This window comes from Tursiops truncatus, chromosome 8 (genome assembly GCF_011762595.2).
Source record: "Tursiops truncatus isolate mTurTru1 chromosome 8, mTurTru1.mat.Y, whole genome shotgun sequence".
Classification (NCBI taxonomy): Eukaryota; Metazoa; Chordata; class Mammalia; order Artiodactyla; family Delphinidae; genus Tursiops; species Tursiops truncatus.
Window position 1 is genome coordinate 5,251,131 of NC_047041.1, and position 26,073 is coordinate 5,277,203.

General features: G+C 34.9%; 1 protein-coding gene across 5 annotated transcripts in view; it reads left to right on the forward strand.

The window, feature by feature from the left end:
- Positions 1–26,073, forward strand: part of ARHGAP32 (Rho GTPase activating protein 32) — a 267,538-nt gene that overhangs the window by 108,548 nt on the left and 132,917 nt on the right. For all 5 annotated transcript variants that reach the window (XM_033861803.2, XM_073807992.1, XM_033861805.2 and 2 more), the window contains one exon: positions 4,678–4,786. In XM_033861803.2, coding sequence (XP_033717694.1) covers positions 4,682–4,786 — 105 coding nt within the window. In that variant the 5' untranslated portion in view covers positions 4,678–4,681. The remainder of the gene's footprint in view (positions 1–4,677; positions 4,787–26,073) is intronic.

Here is a 26,073-nt window from a genome sequence, read left to right on the forward strand (position 1 = left end):
CCTTGTTTTTTTCTCAATGTTTTTTCCTAGGCGTTGTCCATTTTATTAATCTTCCAAAGAATCAACTTTTGGCTTTGATTTCTTCTATTATACACCTGCTTTCTATTTCATTGATTTCTTTATTAATTTTTTTTTCTTTCTACTTTTTTGAATTAATTTTCTGTTCTTTTTCTAGATTTTTATGATGGAAGCATAAATCATTTATTTTTCAACTTGTCTTATTTCAGATAATATACATTTAGAGGTGTGAATTTTGCTCCAGCTCAGTTTTATTCTACACATTTTAATGTGTTTATTTTTCAGATCAAAATATTTTCTAATTTCTGTTGTGATTTTGTGTATTTGACTCATGAGTTATTCAGAATTTTGTTTCTTAATTTCCAAACATTTGGGAGAATTTTTAGTTCTCTTTCAGTAACTGATTTTTTAAAAAAATAAATTTATTTTTGGTTGCATTGGGTCTTCGTTGCTGCACACGGGCTTTCTCTAGTTGGGGAGAGCAGGGGCTACTCTTCGTTGTGGTGTGCAGGCTTCTCATTATGGTGGCTTCTCTTGTTGTGGAGTATGGGCTCTAGGCACGCAGGCTTCAGTAGTTGTGGCACACAAGCTCAATAGTTGTGGCTTATGGGCTGTAGAGGGCAGGCTCAGTAGTTGTGGTGCACGGGCTTAGTTGCTCCATGGCATGTGGGATCTTCCTGGACCAGGGCTCAAACCCGTGTCCCCTGCATTGGCAGGCAGATTCTTAACCACTGCACCACCAGGGAAGTCCCTTTCAGTAATTGATTTTTAGTGTAATGCTCTGGTGGTCACAAAACACTTCGTTCATGATTTAAATTTTTTGTATTTGTTGAGACCACTTCATGGTCTAGCATATGGTCTTTTTGTAAATGTTTTGTATGCACTTGTAAAGAACGTATATTCTGTAGTTGTTGGGTTTAATGTTTTAGTTCAGGTTGGAAAATTGGGTTGTTCAATCTCCTATATACTTACATTTTTTTCTTTTCGCTTGCTTATTCTATCAGTTACAGAGAAATGTTTGTTAAAATCTACACCTGTAAGGTGGATATAGCTATTTTCCTTTTAGTTCTTTCAGATTTTGCCTTATGTATTTTGAAGCTGTGTTGTTTGTTGCATATGGATTTAATTATTATTTTACTCTGTTGATTTGACACTTTTATCATCATGAAATGTCCCCCTTTACCTATTTTTAATTAGAATTTTTAGTCCATTTACTTTTTTATTGAGATATAATTTACATGCCATAAAATTCATTCCTTTAAAGTATATGATTATGTGGTTGTTAGTGTATTTTCAAACTTACACAAACACCACCACTATCTAATTCTTGAACGTTTCAGAAAGAAATCTCTTATTCATTGGTAGCAACTCTCCATTTGGTCCTCCATCAAGCCCCTGGTAACCACCAGTATACTTCCTGTCTCTGTGAATTTGATTATTCTAGATTTGTTGTATATATGGAATCATACAATCTGTGGTCTTTTGTGTGTGACTTCTTTCATTAAGCATAATGCTTTTACTTTTCATCCATGTGGTAACATGGATTAGCACTTCATTCTTTTTTTAATGGCCAAATATCATTTTATTGTATGAATCTGGTAAATTTTTTGGTTCATTTTTCAGTTGATGCTTGTTTCTACTTTTTGGCTATTACGAATACTATTGCTATGCATATTCATGTAAAGGTTCTTGGTGGACATATGCTTTTATTTCTCTTGGTTAAATACCTAGGAGTGGAATTGATGGCTCATACAGTTTTTCTATGTTTAACATCTTGAGAAACTGCCAAACTGTTTTCTCTAGTGACTGTACCATTTAAATTCCTACCAGTAATGAGTGAGGGTTACAGTTTCTACACATGCTTGCTAACTAGTCCAGTCGTCTTAAAAATTATTAATAATATCCTTGGACTGAAGTTTACCATCTTGATATTTATTTATTTGCCTTGTTTATTCTTTGTGCCTTTATTCTTCCTTTACTGCTTTCTTTGGGATTAATCAAGTATGTTTTATTTTTCAAAATTTTCTCCTCTATTAGCTTTTTAATTGTACATTTATTATTCTTTTAGTGGTTACCATAGGGATTGTAACATATATCTTTGGAATGTTGCATTCTTCTCTAAAATAGGATTTATTTCACTTCCCAACCAATAGAGGATTCCTAAACTGTTTGGCTGCATGTACCCCTCCTATCCTTTGTGCTTTTTTATGTCTATTATGAACCTCGTAGGACATTATTTTTGTGTTTATATCTGCTTTTACATCAATATTTACTTATGTTTCCCCACTTTTTGTGCTCATCATGCATTTCTGTAGATCTGGATCAGTTTCTTTTGGTTGGAAGAACTCTACTATTTCTTTTATTGAAAGTCTTCTGATAATAAATTCTTTCAGCTTTTGTTTGAAAATAAATTATTTTACCTGATTTATTAGTGGATAGTTTTGTGAGGCAGAGGGTTCTATGTTGGCAATATTTTCCCTTTTACTATGCTGAAGATTTATGCTATTATCATTTCCATTGAAATGTCCTCACATTGTTATCATTGCTCCTTTGAAATCAATTTGTCTTTTATTTTCTGGCTGCTTTAAAGAATTTCTCTTAGTAATTTTTTTATAGCAGTTTGAGTGTAATATAGGTGTTTATTTTTTAAAATCCTGCTTGAGATTTGTAAGATTCGTTTGATCTGTAGTTTGATGACTGTCACCAGTTTTGAAAATTTTCAGCCTTTATTTTTACAACATTGCTTTTGTTTCTTTTTTAAATTCATGTGTCTTATCTCTGAGTTGTGAATTTAGACATATATGAGGGCTTTTTTGCGTATTTCATGCTGTTTTATGTATTTCTGTCACTTTTTTCTTAATGTGCTTCCATGTGGATATTTTATACTGAACTGTCTTCCAGTTCACTAATCCTCTCTTTAGTCATGTTCATTGTTCTGTTAAACTGATCCAATGAGTTCTTAATTTCAGATATGGTATTTTTCAGTTTTAGGATGAACATTTTGTTGTTTTCCATAGATTCCAATTTTCTGTTGAAATTCTTCATCTTTTCATCTATTTCTTTCATTTTATTGAACATTAATGATAAATGTTTTTAGCAACTTGATAAAAATGTAGCTGAATATTTCTTATCAAGTTGTATATTACTCTTCTCCCTCTGCTTTGTCCTAGGCAAGTAATTGTTTGTAATTCATCTCATCTTGGAGATTCTTGTTTTACGTTAGAGTTTAGGCTAGTTGGTTGCCTGGAGACCTCAGTTTTCTGATGGATCCAAAAGAAGTCATGATTTCATAGATTATCTGCTTCTTCCTCTTGTTAGGCTGGGAGCGATGCTCTTTACAGCTTTCTGCATTGTAAACAGAAGCCAGAAATCCATGATAGCAATTTTAAAGTCCTTTTCTGATAATTCTAAAATCTGAATGAAATGTGAGTCTTTTTCTGTTTTGACAATTTATTCCCAATGTTTATTCATTTGTTCCTGTTTATTATTATTAATTTTGGGGGCATTCCTTGTCATGTTTATTGGATGCCACACAAGGTGGATGAGAAATTTGCAGAGGGTCTATAGGATGTTATTTTCCTCTGAGGACAGTTAATTTTTCTTCTGGCAGTTCTGATCATGTCAGGCCTTGATTTTAAACTCGGTTAGAGCTTGTTTATTGCTATTTTGACCTTACTCCCAAGGCATGACTGTTCTGGAGTCTCAGTTGAGAGCCCAGCGTTTTTCTTTTCAGTACTCCTCTTTCTTGGCAGTGCTTGCCTGCCAATCTCCATCTCCTCAGCGTGGCTGGGCTGTTGAAATATCTGCTTGGCTTTTTGTTGCCCATCAACTAGCTGTTTTTTGATAGGTTTTTTGGCATCTTGTCCTATATACTTATGTAAGCTTAGGAATCAGTTAACAATTTGAGGGGAATTTTCATGTAGATTTTTAGGCTCCTTCTATATATATCTTTTGGGGGACATTTTTCACTCTGGAGCCTCCTCTGCTTTGGCAGCCCCAGTCTCCAGGCTCTGCCTTCTCAGCCCAGTTAAGGTACAGCAGTGTGCTTGGGCTCTATTTGCCATGATTGGTCTAGAAAATCTCTTATACCAAAGAATGATTAAATGTGGAATTTGCTTCATGGGCTCCCCTGCTCTCCAAGGATGTAGCCCCAGAAATCCTACCTGTAAAGCTTGCTTTCCTGTGCTTTCAGGCAAGTAGTTTTATATGTTTTTTCCAGCATTCATAGTTGTTCTTCTTGAGAATGCTAGTGCAATACACTATGTTCCATAAATTGGAACCAGAAGTGCCGTATCTCTTTTCTCATTTTGCATGTTCACTAATGCTTAGCGGAGTTCTATAAATATTGATGACTGTTGCAAATCTTTTCAAGGTTCCAACTGTGTTGAACAGATAAAATCAGTCCTTATATAATAATTACCATAGAGTAAAGGATAACTAGTTATAAACCTCAGTTTTATCTCCTGGAATAAAAGCAGGTGTTGGTATATCAGGAAAGAGCTCTGAAAGCAGAGCAGAAATGGAGAGCCAATACTAGCCACTAAAACTCTTTTAACTGAACTTCAAATCTGGTATGATTATCTGTTCTTTGAATTGTCATTGGAAAGCTGTCCTAGAAACAGGAACTCTTATCACAGTCTTTCATGTTTTGATCTCTAGGAAGATGAAGTCCTCAGTACATTCTGAAGAGGATGATTTTGTTCCAGAACTACACAGAAACGTTCACCCTCGAGAGCGGCCTGATTGGGAAGAAACACTTAGTGCAATGGTAAATCAGTTTTATGCATATGTATGTATGTTTATTTTACTTACATAAAGAAAAGGAACTGAGGAAGCATTACTCACATAAAAAAATTTTTGTTGTTTGTTGCTTTGCTCATTTGTTCAGGAAATATCTGTTGAGAGAATTATCTATTCAAGGCACTGTTTTAGACTCTCTGGGCAGAGCTGTGAATAAAACACACACATTTCCTGCCTTTGTAGCTTATATTTTAATGAGGTAGGAAGAGAAGCAAATAATTAAATATATAATATGTCATGTGGTGGTATGTGCCGATGTAGAAAATTAATGCAGAGTGGTGGGGTTACAGAGTGGGAGAAGAGAGTGTGAAAGAATAGTTGCTAGTTATATAGGATGGACACAGATGGCCTCTGGGAGAAGTTGAGATTTGAGCAGACACCAGAGGGATGTGAGGGAGTGTGTTTATCTGGGAACAGATCATTTTAGGCAGTGGAAGAACAAGTTAAAGGCTGTAGCATAGAAATAAAAAGCAAGTTGGAAAAAAAACACAAGTAGGACATGTGGCTGAAACTGAGCTGGGAAAAGTAGAGGAGATGAGGTCAGAGAAGTGGTTTGTTGTACTCCATTATAAGGACTTTGGTTTTTTATGCTGAGTGAGCTGGGAAACCATTGGAGGATTTTTAGCCAAGAAGTGACATGATCTGGCTTAAAATTTTAAAGGAAGTCTCTGGTCTCTGTGAATAGGCTAAAGAGGGAGGCAAAAAGAGGACATAAGGAGACCAGTTAGAAGGTTATTATATTAGATGGACAGTGATGGTAGCTTGAACCAGGATGGTAGATGAGGAAAATGGTTCGATTCTGGATGTAGTTTTACAGATAAAGCCAAGCATTTTTACTCATGAATGGGACAGAGAGAGTAAGATAGAGATGTCAAGGATGAGTTCAAGTTCTTTGGCTGATCAGCCTGAAGAATGGAGTTTATGTTCACTGAGATACTGGAAAAGCAGTTCTTGTTTGTTGGGAGTTAGGTGGGAAAATCCTGTGCAGTGTAGTTTTTCCACATAAGTTTGAGATAGTCATTTAATCTATTATAACTTTTATAACTTTTTGTAATTCAGATCTGTTAATGAGAACAATTAACTTTGTTTTGCAGAGAATAACATTTTACTTAATTGGAGTTAAAAGTTAGTGATTCTTGTCAAAATTGGATGCAAATGTTCATTTGTTAATGCAGGTTTGTAATGAGATTTTACATATTTCATTTTTGAAAATGGCTTTTCCCTCAGGTACTGCCAAATATATCAATTTATGAGCATATGATTTTAATTGAGCATATTCGTTGCTTAGAAGGTGTTTGTGGAATTCTGTTTCTTCTCTTGACATTTTCCTTTTAGCATAACATTACATTGCAAATTTCTACGCTGAGGAGATGTGAAATAGTCTCATCAAAGACAAACATGCCCCACACCCCTATTGAATCAAGTAATCCCTGGAGGTGCCAGCATGCCACTGAAAGGATATTCAGTAAATCTTTTGCTTATTTAGAAACCTTTCACAGTTTTCCCGTGTATGTTGATAACCTGCAATAAGTCTACATTGAATTTATCAATGGGAAGAAAGGCGGTATTTGTTATGTGGTGGTTTGTTTACTCTGTATTAAAATGTCATATGACGCGTAACATAGAAAGTTACTGAATTTTGTTTTCTGGAGTTCACATTGATTTGTTTATGGAAATTACCATTTGTATCATATGTTCTTAGCATCTTTTATTATTATATTGGTACTCTAATTTCTTTATTTGTAGACTTTTTTTAAAATTAATTAATTTTATTTTATTTATTTTATTTTTGGCTGTGTTGGGTCTTTGTTGCTGCACGCAGGCTTTTCTCTAGTTGCGGCAAGCGCGGGCTACTCTTCGTTGCGGTGCATGGGCTTCTCATTGCAGTGGCTTCTCTTGTTGTAGAACACGGGCTCTAGGCGCGTGGGCTTTAGTAGTTGTGGCACGTGGGCTCAGTAGTTGTGGCTCACAGGCTCTAGAGTGCAGGCTCAGTAGTTGTGGCGCACAGGCTTAGTTGCTCCACGGCATGTGGGATCTTCCCGGACCAGGGCTCGACCCCATGTCCCCTGTATTGGCAGGCAGATTCTTAGCCACTGAGCCACCAGGGAAGCCCTGTGTGTAAACTTCTTGAAGGCAAGTGCTATGATTCTATTTTTTGAAAAAATCATTACACTCAATAAATAGTACATTGCAAGGTTGCAAAAAGTGTACAGCGAATGATGAAAAGGATATAAATGAGATTAGAGCTGCTGTTTTACTACACTTTCTCTAGAAAATTATACTGATTTTAATGAGGAAGTAAGAGTAAAAGTTTGGGACCTTTTTCTCTTTCAATAATATATGTGAAATATTACGTTGAGAATGAAGTTTATTAAGAGAAACCCTTATAAAATGTTTTTCTGAAACAATTCCATTTATGTAATTTTTTAATAGTCTTCGAAATAAGAGGGCTTAAGTGTTGAACTTTTATCCATTTATGTGGTGTGGCCAGGCCAGAGTATTAGTTTTTTTTTTTTTGCGGTACGCGGGCCTCTCACTGCTGTGGCCTCTCCCGTCGCAGAGCACAGGCTCCGGATGCGCAGGCTCAGCGGCCATGGCTCACGGGCCCAGCCGCTCCACGGCATGTGGGATCTTCCCGGACCGGGGCACAAACTCGTGTCCCCTGCATCGGCAGGCGGACTCTCAACCAGTGCGCCACCAGGGAAGCCCCAGAATATTAGTTTTTTAATACATATCTAAAAGAATGTCAGAAATTTCTGAATTGTTAAGAATTTTAAAAAGTTTGTAAACAGTCATTTTTAAATTGAGATATAATTGATATGTAACATTATATTAGTTTCAGATGTACAATATAATGTTTTGGTATATGTGTATATTGTGAAATGTTCACCACAGTAAGTCTAGGTAACATCCATTACCACACATAGCTGCAGATTTTTTTTCTTGTGATGAGAATTTCTAAAATTTACTCACTTAGCAACTTACAAATATACAACTCTGTAAATATTGTATATTTACTATAGTAACCATGCTGTACTTTATGTCCCAGGACTTAACTTATTTTATAGCTGGAAGTTTGTACTTTTTGACCACCTGAACCCATTTCGCTCACCCACCTTTGGCAACCACCAGTCTGTTCTCTGTATCTTTGAGTTCAATTTAATTAATTAACTAATTAATTATATATTTTTAAGGCTTCCACATATAAGTGAGATAATATGGTATTAGTCTTTCTGGTTTTCACTTATTTCACTTAGCATAATGCCCTCAAGGTCCATTTATATTGTAACAAATAGCAAGATTTCTTTCTTTTTTATGGCTGAATAATATTCCTTTGTTTATATATACCACATTTTCTCTATCCATTCATCAATCAATGAATACTTAGGTTGCTTTCATTTTTTGGCCAATGTAAATAATGCTGCAATTAACAAAGGGGTGCAGATTCTTTTTGAATTAGTGTGTTCATTTTCTTCAGATAAATACCCAGAAATGGAATTGCTGGATCATATGATAGCTCTGGTTTTCATTTTTTTGAGGAACCTCCATAATGTTTTCTGAAGTGGCTGCACCATTTATATTTACACTACCAGTGCACAAGGGTACTATTTCTCTTTTCTCCACATCCTTGCTGTTACTTATTTTTTATCTTTTTGATAATAGCTATTCTAACAGGTATGAAGTGATAACCCATTGTGGGTTTGTTTTGCATTTCCCTGATGATTAGTGATGTTGAGCACCCTTTCATGTACATGTTAGCCATTTGTATGTCTTCTCTGGAAAAATGTCTATTCAGAGCCTCTGCTCAGTTTTTTAATCGGATTTTTTTTTTTTTGCTATTGAGTTGTGTGCGTTCTTTTATATTTTGAATATTAATCCCTTACTAGATATATGATTTGCAAAAATTTTCTCCCATTTTCTTTCCCTTTCTTCCATGAAAGGTTACCTTTTCATTTGGTTGATGGTTTCCTTTGCTGTGTAGAACTTTTCAGTTTGATATAGTCTCACCTGTCTGTGTTTTGCTTTTGTTGCTTTTGCTTTTGTTGTCAAATGCAAAAAGTCATCTCCAGGACTGACGTCAAGGAGCATAACTACCTATGTTTCTTCCTAGGAGTTTAGTGGCTTCACGTTATTATGTTCAAGTCTTTAATCCTTTTTGAGTTAGTTTTTGTGTGTGGCGTAAGATAGTGGTTCAGTTTTGTTCTTTTGCATGTGGCTCTCCAGTTTTCCCAACACCATTTATGAAGAGACTGTCCTTTTGCCATTGTATATTCTTGGCTTCTTTGTCATAAATTTATTGACAGTATAGAAGTGGACTGATTTCTGGGCTGTTTCTATTCATCTATGTGTCTGTTTTTATGCCAGTATCATACTGTTTGGACTACTATAGCTTTGTAATATAGTTTGAAATCAGGAAGCATTACGCTTCCAGCTTTGTTCTTCTTTCTCAAGGTTACTTTGACTATTCCATGTCTTTTATGGTTCCATATAAATTTTAGAATTGTTTCATTTCTGTGAAAAACGCCATTGGAATGTTGGTAGGGATTGTATTGAATCTGCAGATTGCTTTGGGTAAAATGAGCATTTTAACAGTATTAATTATTCCAATCCATGAGTATGGAACATCTTTCCATTTGTTTGTATCTTTTTTACTTTCTTTCATCAGCGTCTTATAGTTTTCAATGTTCAGGTCTTTCACTTCCATCGTTAAGTCAATTTCTGGGTATTTTATTCTTTTTATTCAATTTGTTGAATCTCAGTTGTAAATGAGATTGTTTTCTTAATTTCTCTTTCTGATAGTTCACTATTTGTTTACAGAAATGGAACTAATTTTTGTATAATGATTTTGTATTCTGAAGCTTTACCAAATTTATTGTTTTTCACAGTTATTTTTTTGGTGGGGTTCTTAGGGTTTTCTTTATATAATATCATGTCATCTGTAAATAGTGATAGTAACACTATCACTTTCCAATTTGGATACCTTTTATTTCTTTTTCTTGCCTAATTGCTCTGGCTAGGACTTCCAATACTGTGTTAAATAGATGTGGCAAGAGTGGGCATCCTTGTCTTGCTCTTGGTCTTAGGGGAAAAGCTTCCACCTTTTTATTGTTGAGTGTGATGTTATCTGTGGCTGTATCAGATATAGCCTTTATTATGTTGAGGTACAGTCCCTCTATACCTGGTGTGTTGAGAGTTTTTTATCATAAGTGGACGTTGAATTTTGTCAAATGCTTTTTCTGCATCTGTTGAGATGATCATATGATTTTTATCCTTCATTTTGTTAATGTGGTGTATCACGTTGATTGATTTGCAGATGTTGAACCAGATTTGTATCCCTGGATGAAATCCCACTTGATCATGGATGTATGATCCTTTTGATTTTTTGTTGAATTTGGTTTGCTAATATTTTTTTGAGGATTTTTGTATCCATGTTTACCAGGGATATTGGCCTGTAATTTTCTTCTCTTGTTGCATCCTTGCCTGGCTTTGGTATCAGTGTAATTCTGGACTTTTAAAATGAGTTTGGAAGAGTTTCCTCTTTTATTTTTTGGAAGAGTTTGACAAGAATTGGTATTAATTCTTCTTTCAGTCTTTGGTAGAATTCACTGGTTAAACCACCTGGTTCTGGACTTCTGCTGATTGGGAGCTTTTTAATTACTCATTTAATCTCCTTACTGGTAATTGGTCTGTACTACATAGTCATTTTTAAGTCAAAACAGCAACAACAGTAAACCCTAAAATAGGGCTCTATCCTTTTGTGATTTATGGCTTATGATTTATTTATTACTCTTCATAAATGTGTAGCTAAAACTAAGTTTTTAAAGAAACCTAATAAAATGCTATAGAATTTTTCTAAATTACTAAATTGAAATATTTATTTGCAGTTATTTAACAATGAAATCATTTAGTAAATGAATATTAGGATCTTAAAAAAATAAGATTAATTAAACACCTGAAAAGAGAAAGAGAGAATCTTTCACCAGTTTTGAATATTTTAACTAAAATCACCTTAATTGTCATACTTCTTAGTGTTTTTCCATTCACTTTATTTTTAGTATTGATCACTGCAAAATTCTCAAAATGGAGCCTGTTAATTCTTGAATTTTTTTGTTAGGAACAGTTTCAGTTGCTTTTTCTACCATTCAAATAAATAAATGTGTTCAAGGCTCAGTGCTGCAGCAGGTCATGTTGTAGCAAATGAAGTTATTATTGATAAAATAAAGTCAATGGTCCTGGCTGAAAATGCTCACACATACGCTAACAACCAGAGTCAGGAAAATTAAAACCAGTTACAAATTTTGAACTTCCAAAATACCAAAAAATTTAAAAAGGAAGACGGAAAGTTAATGCTCAGTGTTGTCAACACTGTGTGTTCTCAGGCACATGCTGTCCCCCTCCTCTGCCTTCTCTCCCTCTCCAGCAACAAGCGGGTGCTGGAGCGTGGTCTCTCTCTCTCTCTCTCCCTCTCTCTTTCTCTCTCTCTCACACATGCACACACAAACACACACATACACACAGATACACACACACTCTCACACTCATACACACACAGAAATTCACACTTGGCACATCACAGTCACACCCACTCACTCCTGAAGGTTTGGTCTTTTCCTGTCTCTCTTCTTCCTACCTGCTAAATGTAGGCATTCACAGGGGTCTGTGCTTTGTCTCTTTATGTTTGTTTCTTGCTAGTTCTTTACTGTTCGTGTAGATTGCACTGTCATCTCTGTGCAGATGACTGCCATGTCCATAGCTCTAGCCCTGTAAGAGTTCATTCCCTACATGAAGGTCCTGTAGAAACCATGGGCCACACATTTTCACTAAATCCTCTCTTTCCTCTCCCTGAAATGAGTTGTTTCTTTTTAATATTACAGTTTATGTTAATGACGCTAACTTTATTCCAGTCCCCCAGGTTCAAAACCTTGCACTTGTTATAAATGGTTTCATTTCATTTTTCTTAAAAGCAAAAGCTTGATCATTTTTGATCCAGTCACAGTGGCCTCCTTACTTTTTCTCAAATAAGCCAAACATTCCCCTACTTTGGGGCCTTATATTTGTGTTCTCTGCTCCTGGAAAGTGCTCTTCCTACACAATCTGCAAAGATGGCTCTCGCTCCGCCTTCAGACCTCTCTTCAGATGTTACACCCTAGTGCTGCCTTTACTTGCCACCTTAGGTGAAGTAATAACCCTATCCTCTTCTTTCTTTCTTACTCTGTTTTAATTTTCTCCGTAGTACTTGCAAATCCTGAATATTTGTATGATTATTGTCTTTCTTTTCCCTTAGAGTGTAAGCTCCTTGAGTATGAGGACTTCATCACTATTGTTTGCTGCTTTAGCACCCTTGCCTGGCATAGTAAATTCTCAGTAAATAATTTTTGAATGAATGAAATTTTCATTCTCTGGACAAATTGAACCATTTGTTTCTCCTTGAAAAATGCCCTGAATTTTCCTACATTTTTATATCATTTCTCAGATATTAATATGAATTCTTTTTTCTTTTCCCCTTCTCTTCTTTTTTTCTTTTTTCCCCTTCTCTCTTTCCTTTCTTTTTTAAAACAAAAGTGAGACCATTGGTACACTTTTCTTAGACTTTTAAAAAATACTCTTTGTATTTGGACTTTTTCCCTCTCTATTGCCTACTTTCTTTTTTTAAAATTGAAGTATAATTGACTTACAATATTATGTTACAATATTATGTTAGTTTCAGGTATACAACACAGTGATTTGGTATCTTTATATATTATAAAATGAACACCAGGATAAATCTAGTTACCATCTGTCACCATACAAAGTCATTAACTGTAGTCAACCATGCTATATACATACATCCTCATGACTTACTTATTTCATAGCTGGAAGCTTGTACCTCTTAATCTGCTTCATTATTTCACTCATCCCACTACCCTCCTCTCCTCTGGTGACTACCAGTTTGTTCTGTCTGTGAGTCTATTTCTGTTCTGTTCTGTTTGTTTGTTTGTTTTTTGATTCCACATATAAGTGAAATCATACAGTATTTGTCTTCGTCTGTCTGACTTATTTCATTTAGCAAAATAGCCTCAAGGTCCATTCATGTTGTTGCAAATGGCAAGATTTCATTCTTGTTTATGGGTGAGTAATATTCCTCTGTGTGTGTGTGTCTGTGTGTGTCTGTGTTCGTGTGTTCTTTATCCATTCATCCTATTGGTGGACACTTAGATTGCTTTTATATAGTGCTGCAGTGAACATAGGGGTACATATATCTTTTGAGTTAGTCTTTTTGTTTTCTTCAAATAAATACCCAGAAGTAGGATTGCTGGATCATATGGTAGTTCTATTTTTAGTTTTTTGAGTACCCGTCATACTGTTTTCCACAGTGACTGCACCAGTTTACATTCCCACCAACAGTGCATGAGGGTACCTTTTTCTCCATGTTCTTGCCAACATTTGCATTTCTTGTCTAATGCCTGCTTTCTAAAGAAGAATGAGGATTGATAGAGCAGCTGGATTATTTCTTTTGGAATAAATTTGAGGAAGAGGTAATTTTGGAGGAGGTGTGTATTTTGTTTGTTGTTCCTTGGATTGATAGGTGTCCATCATATGTGGTGCTGAGACTGGTTTCTTTTACCCATCAAGCTAGGAAAACATTTGCAATTTGAATAAAAGAAAAGAAAGATATTGCAAATTCTCCTTAAATGAATATCTTTAGCTCTTTTATTACTGTGTGATGTTTAACAGTTTATTTTTGACTGATGGCTGGATTTTAATTATAATTCATAGACGCTGATAATGTTTAGCATGCTTACATAGAAAATGCAGAAGAGTGGTTTTAAAAAAAAAAGAGACCAGTAATCCGATTTCCCATAGTGGTGAGATTATTTTGGTATGTTTCCTTCATGATTTCTTTTTTTTTTTAACATCTTTATTGGAGTATAATTGCTTTACAGTGGTTAGTTTCTGTATTATAACAAAGTGAATCAGTTATACATATACATATATCCCCATATCTCTTCCCTCTTGCATCTCCCTCCCTCCCACCCTCCCTATCCCACCCCTCTAGGTGGTCACAAAGCACTAAGCTGATCTCCCTGTGTTATGCGGCTGCTTCCCACTAGCTATCTGTTTTACATTTGGTAGTGTATATATGTCCATGCCACTGTCTCACTTTGTCCCAGCTTACCCTTCCCCCTCCCTGTATCCTCAAGTCCATTCTCTAGTAGGTCTGTGTCTTTATTCCCATCTTGCCCCTAGGTTTTTCATGACCATTTTTTTTTTTTAGAGTCCATATATATGTGTTAGCATATGGTATTTGTTTTTCTCTTTCTGACTTACTTCACTCTGTATGACAGACTCTAGGTCCATCCACCTCACTACAAATAACTCAATTTCGTTTCTTTTTATGGCTGAGTAATATTCCATTGTATACATGTGCCACATCTTCTTTCTCCATTCATCTGTTGATGGACACTTAGGTTGCGTCCATATCCTGACTATTGTAAATAGTGCTGCAGTGAATATTGTGGTACATGAGTCTATTCGAATTACGGTTTTCTCAGGGTATATGCCCAGTAGTTAGAGGAAAACATAGGCAGAACACTCTATGACATAAACCACAGCAAGATCCTTTTTGACCCACCTCCTAGAGAAATGAAAATAAAAGCAAAAATAAACAAATGGGACCTAATGAAGCTTAAAAGCTTTTGCACAGCAAAGGAAACCATAAACAAGACCAAAAGACAACCCTCAGAATGGGGGAAAATATTTGCAGATGAAGCAACTGACAAAGGATTAATCTCCAAAATTTACAAGCAGCTCATGCAGGTCAATATCAAAAAAACAAACAACCCAATCCAAAAATGGGCAGAAGACCTATACAGACATTTCTCCAAAGAAGATATACAGATTGCCAACAAGCACATGAAAGAATGCTCAACATCATTAATCATTAGAGAAATGCAAATCAAAACTACAATGAGATATCATGTCACACCGATCAGAATGGCCATCATCAAAAAATCTACAAACAGTAAATGCTGGAGAGGGTGTGGAGAGAAGGGAACCCTCTTGCACTGTTGGTGGGAATGTAAATTGATACAGCCACTATGGAGAACAGTATGGAGGTTCCTTAAGAAACTAAAAATAGAACTACCATACGACCCAGCAATCCCACTACTGGGCATATACCCTGAGAAAATCATAATTCAAAAAGAGTCATGTACCACAATGTTCATTGCAGCTCCTTCATGATTCTTGTAATCAAAGAGTTTTTAACGTAACATCCGTATAACCATGATTTTCTTATATAAATTTCCCCAAATTGTTAGTTTCAAAGAATATTGCTTTGTTGATATATTTCGCTTTCTCATCATGTCTGGGAATATGATTTGACAGTTGTAAACCGTATACAATTTTGTTTCCTTTTTTTCTCCATTTAATATAAGCTTTCTACCTTGTTATTAAGGTGCTGCAGTGAAGAGAAAATAGAATATTCTCCATTTTACATTATGGGAAGTGTCATAGGTGAAGGAGTTGGCTGGTTTACTGGCGGGAAGAGATCTCTGGAAAAGACTGGCTGGTGGACATAGTGTTGGGACACCTGTGAAGGGGGGATACAAAACATTGCCATGGATAGGGAAAGAAATTAAGTTTTCCTCCTCATAGCAGAAAAGAGTGAGGGTCTTGAGAGCTGCAGATGGGAAATGGAACAGATTTTAGTGTGCACAGTGAAACACAGGGTTACAAGGGAGAAGGGAGAGATGGCTCTTGCACTGAGTCACATCTGTATACCTCCCATCAGATACCTACCCCACCCGCAGAATTTGCACTTTCTTCCAGGGCTTGCCTTTGTGTGGGCAGCGTACTCCTGTGAGGGATGCTTCAGCAGAGTCTTGGGCAAGTACTGAAGTCAGTGCATTCTGTGGAGTTCTGGGAGTTCTGGAAGGCAAGCTTCTGAGGCTTCTCCTCACAGTCCTGGGAAGAGAGGGAGTTTTAATTGCATGAGAAGTAAAGGAGCACTTAAAGCCTGAGGTCACTTGGGAATTTCTAGGGTCTTAAATGTCCACATTGTTAGTATTCGTTTTCTGTTGCTGTGTAAGAAATTACGACAAATTTGGGGGTTGAAAACAGTACCCATGTGTTATCTTACAGTTCTGTCGGTAGAAAGTCTGGGCAAGCTGAGCTAGGTTTTCTGCTCAGGGTCTCATAAGGTTGAAATCAAGGTGTTGGCTAGGTTGGGCTCTCATCTGAAGACTGAAGAATCTGCTTCCCACATCATTCAGTTGTGGACAGAATCTAGTTCCTTGTGATTCCTTTTGGTTCCTAGGTCTGAAGTCCCTGTTTCCTTGCTGGCTGCCAGCAGGGTGTGGGGTGGCGTGAGGACTGTTTCTCCTCCTATAAGCTGTCTGAATTCCTTCTCACTTGGTTACCTCAATCTTCAAAGCCAGCAGTTGCACCTCAAGTCCTTCTCATTCTGTAAATCGTCTTTGACTTTCCCTTTTGCTACCAGCTGGAGAAAACTCTGGTTTTGAAGTGCTCATGTGATTAGATTAGGCTCACCCAGATAATTTTCATACTTTAAGATCTCACTGACATGAGACTTTACATCTGCAGAATCTTTTCACAGCAATACCTAGGTTAATGTTTGAATAACCAGGAGGTGGGAATTTTGTCAGGGGTGGGGTTGGGGGCCCTTTTAGAATTTTTTTGCTTAACAGGGTTATATAGTTTTTCTTTATGCTTCATAATATGTTTAACATATGTGATAACATTAGTTGATGAAAATTACAAATATTCAAGAAATTTTAAAACCACTAATACTCCATAAAACCTATTGCTTGGAAGAAATATATGTATACAGTGTGTTGTAATTGGTATTAAATGAAAACTCTTAATAAACAAATATAATAACTACATAATACCCTATAATACAGAATGTGTTTTTGATATTTTATTAATTAGTAGGACCTTGAGCTTGTTTTATACTCTTCAGTTTGATGAATATCTTTATGTTGAACTTTGCGTTTTCTTTTTACTATTATGGGGAATTACTTAACCAAAGAGTGTGAGGATCCCTACATTACTTGTCAAGAAGTTTTGTTAATTCATATAATAATGTTTAGGGGCTTTTGTGCCATATATTTTCAATCTTAAAAATTTTTAGTCTTTCATATTTTGATAGGAATAGAGCTGTTTATCATTGTTGTAATTTCTCATTTAAAAAAATTCCACTGTCTTTGAACTTTTCCTTCCATATGTCTATATTAGCGATATTAGGTTTTGTGATAATTCAATTTAACCCTTGCAGCTAATGCACTATGGCAGGTTGCTACTTTCTTGGTCTCAGTTTCCTCTCTACGGTGGAATGGCTTAATGAGATTTCTCGAAGCTCTGTGATTATGTGTTAAATACCTTCCCATACTCTTTTTTTCCTTATTTAAAAATGTGTAATACCCATTAGCATCCTGCTGATACCTGTTAAGATGGACTTCATAGTATTTGGAGAAGATAGTCACACACGCAGACAATATGGAAGGGGCAGGCGTTGTGTGGGGCTCACTGTGGAAGCAGCCAGTGCTGTGGTTCTGTATCAGAGGATAGTGTGTTACACTGACGCTAAATCAGTTTACAGTTACCCACTCAGCATTAGAGTTTTATTTGGATTTGGGATCAAGAGAATTGGCATTTGAAGGATTGTTTAAAGATCTGTACCAGTGGTAGGAATGAGAGAATATTTTTCTGGGTTAGGGAGCATAGACGCAAACAGGATAAAACATTGCCAGTTCCTATTTTTGCAATTTTTCAACATCAAATTATGTTTTCCAGAAATGGATGAACTCTACGGTATGTGGTTTAACTGGTTCAGGTCATGGAGAAACAAATACTTTCCTTGTTATAGATGATACAGTTTTTTCAGTCTGCATTAGTCTTTTACCAGTGAGGGTTTTTTTTTTTTTTTTTTTTTTTTTTGGCTTATGTTTAGCTTGTGGTAAACTATAGGGCTTAGATTTTGTTACACAAATTCTTGTCAAATAAAGTGTGTTCCCCCATACTTATGTAATTGAGTTTTGAATATAAATTGAAGGCTTTAATTTTTATTCTTGATGAACTTCATAATCATTTTGTCTTTGCAACCTATTAAATAAAATCTCTTGAATTCTGTCCCTCAGAGTATTAATATGCTTTTAAGTTTTCTCCTATCTATGAAATTGATAAATATGTCATATATGTTTTTATAAAAATTTTGATAAATTTGGGAATAAAACAGCCCTGTGATCTGCTCCCTCTTTCCTGTCACACAGTAACTTGCAGTGCCATTGACACTTACTTCACATTCTTGAGTATATAATCAGCTCCAAATTCGTCTCATTGTAGTAATATTGAATTCCCATTTAAAAATTGTATCCACTAGCCTATCACAGAAGGCTCAGCTATATACCTGGCTGTAATCTAGTTTCAGTATGCCTTCTACATTTGTCTGTTGCCATTCTGCCAGTCTTATTTAAACACTGCCACCCGCCCCCCAAAGGAAATGAGTAAGGGTTTCTACTTAATGTCTTTGCTTTATATTTGAACTATGTCTTATGCTGAAAACCTTTTTAATGACCTTAACAATTACTAGTTTGATTTAATCTACTTTTAATAGTTTTAAAGGAATAATGCAACTATTATTGAAAACAATTTGTTTCCTTTCATCTCTAGGATATATCATATTTGGAATGTATTACTTTGCATTACTGTCATTTGCAGTAATTCCTCTCTGTGTGCTTAAGCCTCCAGCTTTAAATGATTATGTTCATTTATTTTATTTGGGTTTTGATTTTAAGAGTTTGCCTTCTTCCCCCATTTTAATTTAACTTAGTTTTTACAAATATTTAAAACATTTTACATGGCCCTAAAATCTGAATGACCGAATAAAGCATTCAGAAAAATCAGGCTTCTATCCCTGTCTCTTTGTTCTTCATATGTGAACATTTTATTATTTTTTTCATATGTGAACATTCTAATTGGTCATCGTTTCTCACTTTTTAAGTGTAACAAATTATACATAATATACATTTTATATACAAAATGTTCATATTTACCTTCTTTTTAGATAAAGGGTAGCCTGTTCTTACGTAATGTTTTTTCCCCCACTCAGTATATGCAGAGGGTTACTTCATAGCAATAGATCGAAATCTTCCTCATTACTTTTATAGCTGTGGCTATTCCATTGTGTGGATGGAACACAGTTTATTTAACCATTCCCTTTTTGATGGGCACCTAGGTTGTTTCCACCTTTTAGTTACTAGAGACAGTCCTGCGAAGAATAACCTTATTCATATGGAGCTTTGTACTTTTGCCATTATAAGAAGAAAATGGTAAAAAAAAAAAAAAGATTCCATTTATTAAAATGACTGTCCTTTTTCCTGACTTAATTGCAGTCGTGCCTTTGTCCTGAATCAGATGGCCATATTATTGGCTGCTGCCTGAATTCTCTAATGTGCTCTATTGATCCACTTTTCTGTTCTTGGGGAAATACCATATTTAGTTATTTTAATTTTATAGCATAGCTTGTTATCTGGTAGAGTAAGTACCCCAGCTTTGCTCTTCTTAGCCTTGGCACTTCTGTGTCTTTTGCATTTCCATATACATCCTTAGAATTAGCTTGCCAATTTACACAGGTAAATCTGTAGATAATTTTGGGGGAAACTGACACCCTGACAATATTGTGTCTTAAAAGCTATGCAAATGAGGTGTGTGTATGTGTATAATATATCTATTAATTTATATTTTCTTATATTTTGAAAAACGTTTGTAGTTCTTAGTGTAGAGGTTTTTCATATAATAGGTATTTTCCTAGGTATTTGATGTTTTCCTCAATATTATTATAATTATTGTTGTAGGTAAAAGTTTCTTGATTTAAAATTTTATTTTCTGCTAATATATAGATATGTAATTAATTTTTGTATATTTATTTTATGCCGAGAGACATTGATGCATTCTTTTGTTAATTCTAAGAGTTTGTAAATTCTTTTGGATTTTATATGTGCATATATATTCCATATATTCCATATTGCACTGGCTAGGCACTCTGTAATGATGTTGAATAGATGTGGTAATTGCATGCATCCTTGTTTTGTTCCTGATATTGGAGGAGGGAACTTTAAATATTTCATCATTCAGTATGATGTTTCCTTTAGTTTCTTTCTGGATACTGTTTATCACATTAAGGATGTTCTTTTCTATTTCAGTTTACTGATTTTTATTTTTTCATGAATAGGATTTGGAATTTTTTCAAATGTGTTTACTGCCTCAGAGATGATTACGTGATTTTTTTCTCCCTTTTTTGGTTAATGTGATGAACTACATTGATTTGTTTTCAGATATTAAACTGATCTTGTATTCCTAGGATAATCTACCTGCTCACGGTGTTTTATCTTTTAAATCTGTTGTTGGTTTCATTTTTCTAACTTTTTATATTCTCCTTAGAATTATTATTTTATACTTCAAGTAAGATGTAGAAAGCTTGCCACCACATAGGTTCCTTTATCTTCCCCCTTTATGTCGTACTTTTTTAAAGTATTACATCAAACAGTGTTATAATTTTGCTTTTAACTGGCACATATATTTTTAAAAACTTCAGAGGAGATTAATGATTTATTACATTTATCCAATTATTTACCATTTCTCTTGCTCTTCCTTTATACCAGAAGTTTCAAATTTTACTCTGTTATTTTCCATTTATAAGAAGAACTTTCTTTAGCATTTCTTTTGGAACCTATGGGCTGGTGATAAATTCTTAATTTTTTTCATCTGAGTATGTTCTTTTACTTCATTTCTGAAAGGTATTTTCACTTGATGTAATTTTTGGGTTGAGAGTCTTACAGCATTTTATAAATGTTTCTCCATTATCTTCTGGTCTTCTTGGTTTCTAATGAGAAATCCAGTAAGGATTTAAATCCTTATTACCTTATACGTAATATTTATTTTTTCTCTGTCTGGTCTCAAAATACTTACTTTATATTTGGTTTTCAACAGCTTATGATGCTTTCTGGTTTTCTTTGATTTTATTGTTTTAATTTTGTTAATCTTCTTAAATCTGTAAATATATATCCTTCAACTAATTTGTAATGTTTTCTGGAATTATTTCTTCAAATAGTATTATTTTTCTGTGCCATTATGTTTCTTTACCATGGGTATATATATGGGTCTATTCACATTTTTCAGTCTTTTAAAAAACTTCTAAGTATCTGCTCTATACATTGGATAAATTGTCAGGTTCACTAACTCTTTTCTTCTGTCATCTCCATTCTGCTGTGGAGCCAAGACAGCATGTTTTATTTCAGATACCACATTTTTCAATTTAAAGTTTTTAATTTGGTCTTTCTTTTTAGTTTACATATTTCATTAAGGAGTTACTGTTTTTCTGTTGATTTCAATATCTGATGGAGCATGTTTATAATGCAGTTGTCTGTTGAACAACATGGGTTGGAACTGCATGGGCCCACTTACATGCAGATTTTTGTCAGTAGCAAATACTACAGTATTGCTTGATCCATGGTTGATTGAGTCTGCAGATGCGGAATCTCGGATATGGAAGACCTGCGTATATGGAGGGCCGACTGTAAGTTATACTTAGATTTTTGACTGTGTGGAGGGAGGATCAGTGCCCCTAACCCTGCCGTGGTGTTCAAGGGGCAATTGTGTATGAGTACATATGCTTTAAAATTTTTGGTAAGTCCAACATCTGTTTCATCTCATATTTGGCACTTCTTTATTATCTTTTCCTTTGGGAATTGTTCAGGTTTTACTGGTTTTTGGTGTGTTTAGTAATTTTGGACTGTATCATGGACTCTTTGAATGTTATGCTGTGAATCTGACTCCTATTGAAATCCTCTGGAGAGTGTTGACTTTTTTATCTTATCAGGCATCAGCCTGATTGGGTTTAGATTGAAATTTCTTTCTGGACTTCTTTAGCTGGTGGTTTCAACATCAGTTCAGTTCCATAGCGTTTGCTGTACTCTTACCTTTATTGGGGATTTTGCACACACTGTCTGCCCTCAGATGATGCTTTTCATGGTTTCTCTGGCTGGAAAGATGGCGCTTTAGCGCATACAGTTTTTCCTGACTGGGGCTGCTGTTAGGTCTAAGTACAGAGAGAAAAAACATGAGAGGAAAAAAAACCAAGGATTACCCCCACAGTCTTTACACAATAGGGTCCTCTTTTATTGTTCCTCTCTTCAGAAGAATGGGTTCTTCACTTAGGGTCTTATGTGCCCATGCTGCAGCTGAAGTGCTGCTCTCAGGCCTGTCCTTGCGCCATTTTGGAATAAGAAAAAGGAAAAAAATCTCTTGGTTACTTTCCCCACATTTGAGGGGCATTTCCCCCTCAAGTCCTCTGGCCAGAAAGTTGGACTTCCTGAAGAGTTTTTCTCACTGTGCCTGTTACTCATATCCTGATTCTGCCTGTCTTTGGGTAATTCAAGAGGTAATGGGTGGGGACAAAACCAGGAAGTACACTGCCACTGCATTAGTCATTCTTCATTCAAGTTTAACTTTGCTCCCCGATTCATCTGCTCTCATTAAATCTTTTAGGGTAGTTGCATGTTTTAATTTTATTTCATTTTATTTCCTGTAGAGTTTTTATTATAAACAGTAGAAGAGACTGGAAACCTCACATTCTGTTTTTGAAATAAATTTCACTGCATATAGAATTGTATAGACAGTTGTTTTAAAAAGCAGTTGAAAGAACTCAGTCCAGGTGTTCTGCCTTTCTCATATTTATTCCTGTGAATGTAATGTGTATCCTTTTTCCCCAGCTGCTAAGATTTTCTCTTTATCAGTGGTTTCAGCCATTTGATTATGATATGCCTTGTTGTTTTTTAAAGTGTTTATCATACTTCACATTTATTGAGTTTTCTGTATAACGTGTTTATAATTTTCATGAAATTTGGAAACTTTTTACCCATGGTTTTTTCAAAATTTTTTTCTATGCCTCTTCTTCCACCAGCCTCGGGAGAGGACGGCATTTTCCTCTCCTTTTTTGCCTTTGGTTACACTTACATTAAATGGCTTGATATTGTCCCACATGTCACTGTGACTTTTTCCTGTCTTTTTTCTTTCACAAAGCACAAAAACTAAAAAACCAAAAAAAAATTTTGGGGGGGATAGTTTTTCTTGCTTTTCTTTAAGCTTACTGATCATTTCTTCTGCTGTGTCTAATATGCTCTTAGGTGTTTTTAGTTTCAGATATATTTTTTCATCAATAGTAGTCCCTTTGATTTTTTTGTTCAGTTTTCATTTCTTTCTTCATTATGTTTGTTTTTTCCCCATCCTTGAGCATATTTACAAAGTGTTCTTACATTTTTTTCCTGCTCGTTCCATTACTTTTGTTATTTCTAGGTCTGTTTCTAGTTAGTGAGTTTTCTCCTGGTTATACAATTTTGGCTAGATTTCTTAGGCTTTTCCTGTATATGTGGAGAACAGGAATGACAAATTATTTTAGGTTCATTTGTATATGAATATTTTCATTCACTTGTAGTAGTTTTCTCCTTTCTAGGAGTTTCCCTTTAAGGGGCAGTCATATGGCAGCTTTGAAACATGACACCTGTTTCTCCTCCCCAGTAATACTGCTGCTTTCTGTTTGGACTGTAGTCCTTGCTGTGGTTTGGGAGTGCTTGCATCTCAACAGTTTGGCTGAATATGGAGTTCATCTTACATAATTTGTTTCTCTCAAAGATCATATCACCTCTTATGTCTTTTCTGTATGGTTGAACTTTAGTGCTTAAAACAGTTGGTTTACACATTTTATCCAGCTTTTCTGGTTGTTTTAGTTTAGGTCTAGATCTTAGTCTAGTCCTGGATGGTGTTGAAAGTCTCTTGGTTGGTTTTGATGTCTGTATTAACTGCTATCATAAAATAAGTTAGAAAACAGTTTTCTTTTTCTGTTCTTTGGAATTGTATTCTTTCCTCATTCCTCATTGTTTTAATAGTGATCATTAACTATTCCAGGCAAATGTAGAACCAGCTTAAGTTCCATAAAAATTTCTTTTGACATTTTTCTGTTAATTTTTAATTGAAGTTTAACTCTCTTCTTTCACATACTGTAATAACAGCTAGATTTAGTCATGTTGTTTAATGTGTTAATAAATACCTTTTTTCAAGCACAGCATTCCATTGCATAAATACACCATAATTTATTCTACCCTTCATACATATTTGTGTTTCCATTTTTTGGTGATTATAAATAAAGCTCCCGTGAACATTTATGTACATGTCTTTTGTTGTACATATGAGTACTTTGCAGGGGGAGGGTCTATATTTGGGAGTGTAATTGCAGGATTATTGGGTAGTTGTATGTTTAGTTGTGTCTGTTCGTATATTTTGCCATTTAAAAAATTGGGGTGTCGGTTTTTATTATAAGGAGTTTTTTTTATACGTGCTAGGGTATGGCTTCTTTGTTTTTAATTTTGATGCCGTTGAATTTATTGTTTCTCTTACACATAGTACATTTTTGTTTCCTTTTAAAGGTATCTTAATACTTATTTTTCTGTGTTCACTTTTATTTTATTAATTTTCACATTGAGTGAATTTTCACCTTGAATGACTTTCTGTGTATCATTGAGAAGGTTCAGGGTTTTTCCTTTTAGCATACTTTAGGAACTTGTATCAGTCTTATTCATTGACAGTACTGTTCTTTTGAATTCTGGACTTTCTGTTGTATCTCATTAACTTGTTCATCCTTACTCCAGTACCACACTGTTTTAAATTACTCTTGCTTTGTAGTAAGTCTTGAAGTCAGTAAGTGTAATGCCTACAATTTCCAGGTTTATAATTTTAATGGAAAATTATTAAGTATCTTGATATATTATGTCACACAAATATTACTAGCTTTAACTTAAAGTGTTCTTTACTCTGAAAAATATAAAAATAAAGAATATAAGAATAAATTATGCAAAATAATACAGATGTCTACTAAAATTGTGGAATTTTGTTCAGCTCTTTTATTTATTGTTAAAAAAGATGAAGTAATTTTATCAGGTAAAGATAAAAATCGGTAATACTTAGTGTTCTTGAGGTTGTGAGAAAATAGGCACATACTCCTTTCTGGAAGATTATTTAGCAATGTACATCAAAATAGTAAGAGTAAATATTTTTAACCATAAAAACAGAGCTGTTAAATGAATAATTTTATTTTATTAATTTAGACTTTAATAGATATTTATTAGCCAGGAGAATTAAAAAATGAGAGATAAAAGTCTTGATTTGCTTTCCTGCGGTAGTACAGTACCGAGTTTCTTTTAATCCATTTTAAGGTTTTTTTGTGTATGGTGTTAGGGAGGGTTCTAATTTCATTCTTTTACATGTAGCTGTCCAGTTTTCCTAGCACCACTTACTGAAGAGACTGTCTTTTCTCCATTGCATATTCTTGCCTCCTTTATCAAAGATAAAGTGACCATATGTGCATGGGTTTATCTCTGGGCTTTCTATCTTGTTCCATTGATCTGTATTTCCATTTTTGTGCCAGTACCATACTGTCTTGATTACTGTAGCTTTGTAGTATAATCTGAAGTCAGGGAGCCTGATTCCTCCAGCTCCATTTTTCTTTCTCAAGATTGCTTTGACTATTAGGGGTCTTTTGTGTTTCCATACAAATTGTGAAATTTTTTGTTCTAGTTCTGTGAAAAATGCCATTGGTAGTTCGATAGGGATTGCATTGAATCTGTAGATTGCTTTGGGTAGTATAGTCATCTTCACAATGTTTATTCTTCGAATCCAAGAACATGGTATATCTTTCCATCTGTTTGTATCATCTTTTATTTGTTTCATCAGTGTCTGATAGTTTTCTGCATACAGGTCTTTTATCTCCTAAGGTAGGTTTATTCCTAGGTATTTTATTCTTTTTGTTGCATGGTAAATGGGAATGTTTCCTTAATTTCTCTTTCAGATATTTCATCATTAGCATATAGGAATGCAAGAGATTCCTGTGCATTAATTTTGTATCCTGTTACTTTACCAAATTCATTGATTACCTCTAGTAGTTTTCTGGCAGCATCTTTAGGATTCTCTGTGTATAGCATCACGTCATCTGCAAACAGTGACAGTTTTACTTCTTTTCCAGTTTGGATTCCTTTTATTTCTTTTTCGTCTCTGATTGCAGTGGCTAAAACTTCTGAAGCTATGTTGAATAATAGTGGTGAGAGTGGGCAACCTTGCCTTTTTTCTGATCTTAGTGGAAATGCTTTCAGTTTTTCACCACTGAGAACGATGTTGGCTGTGGGTTTGTCATATATGGCCTTT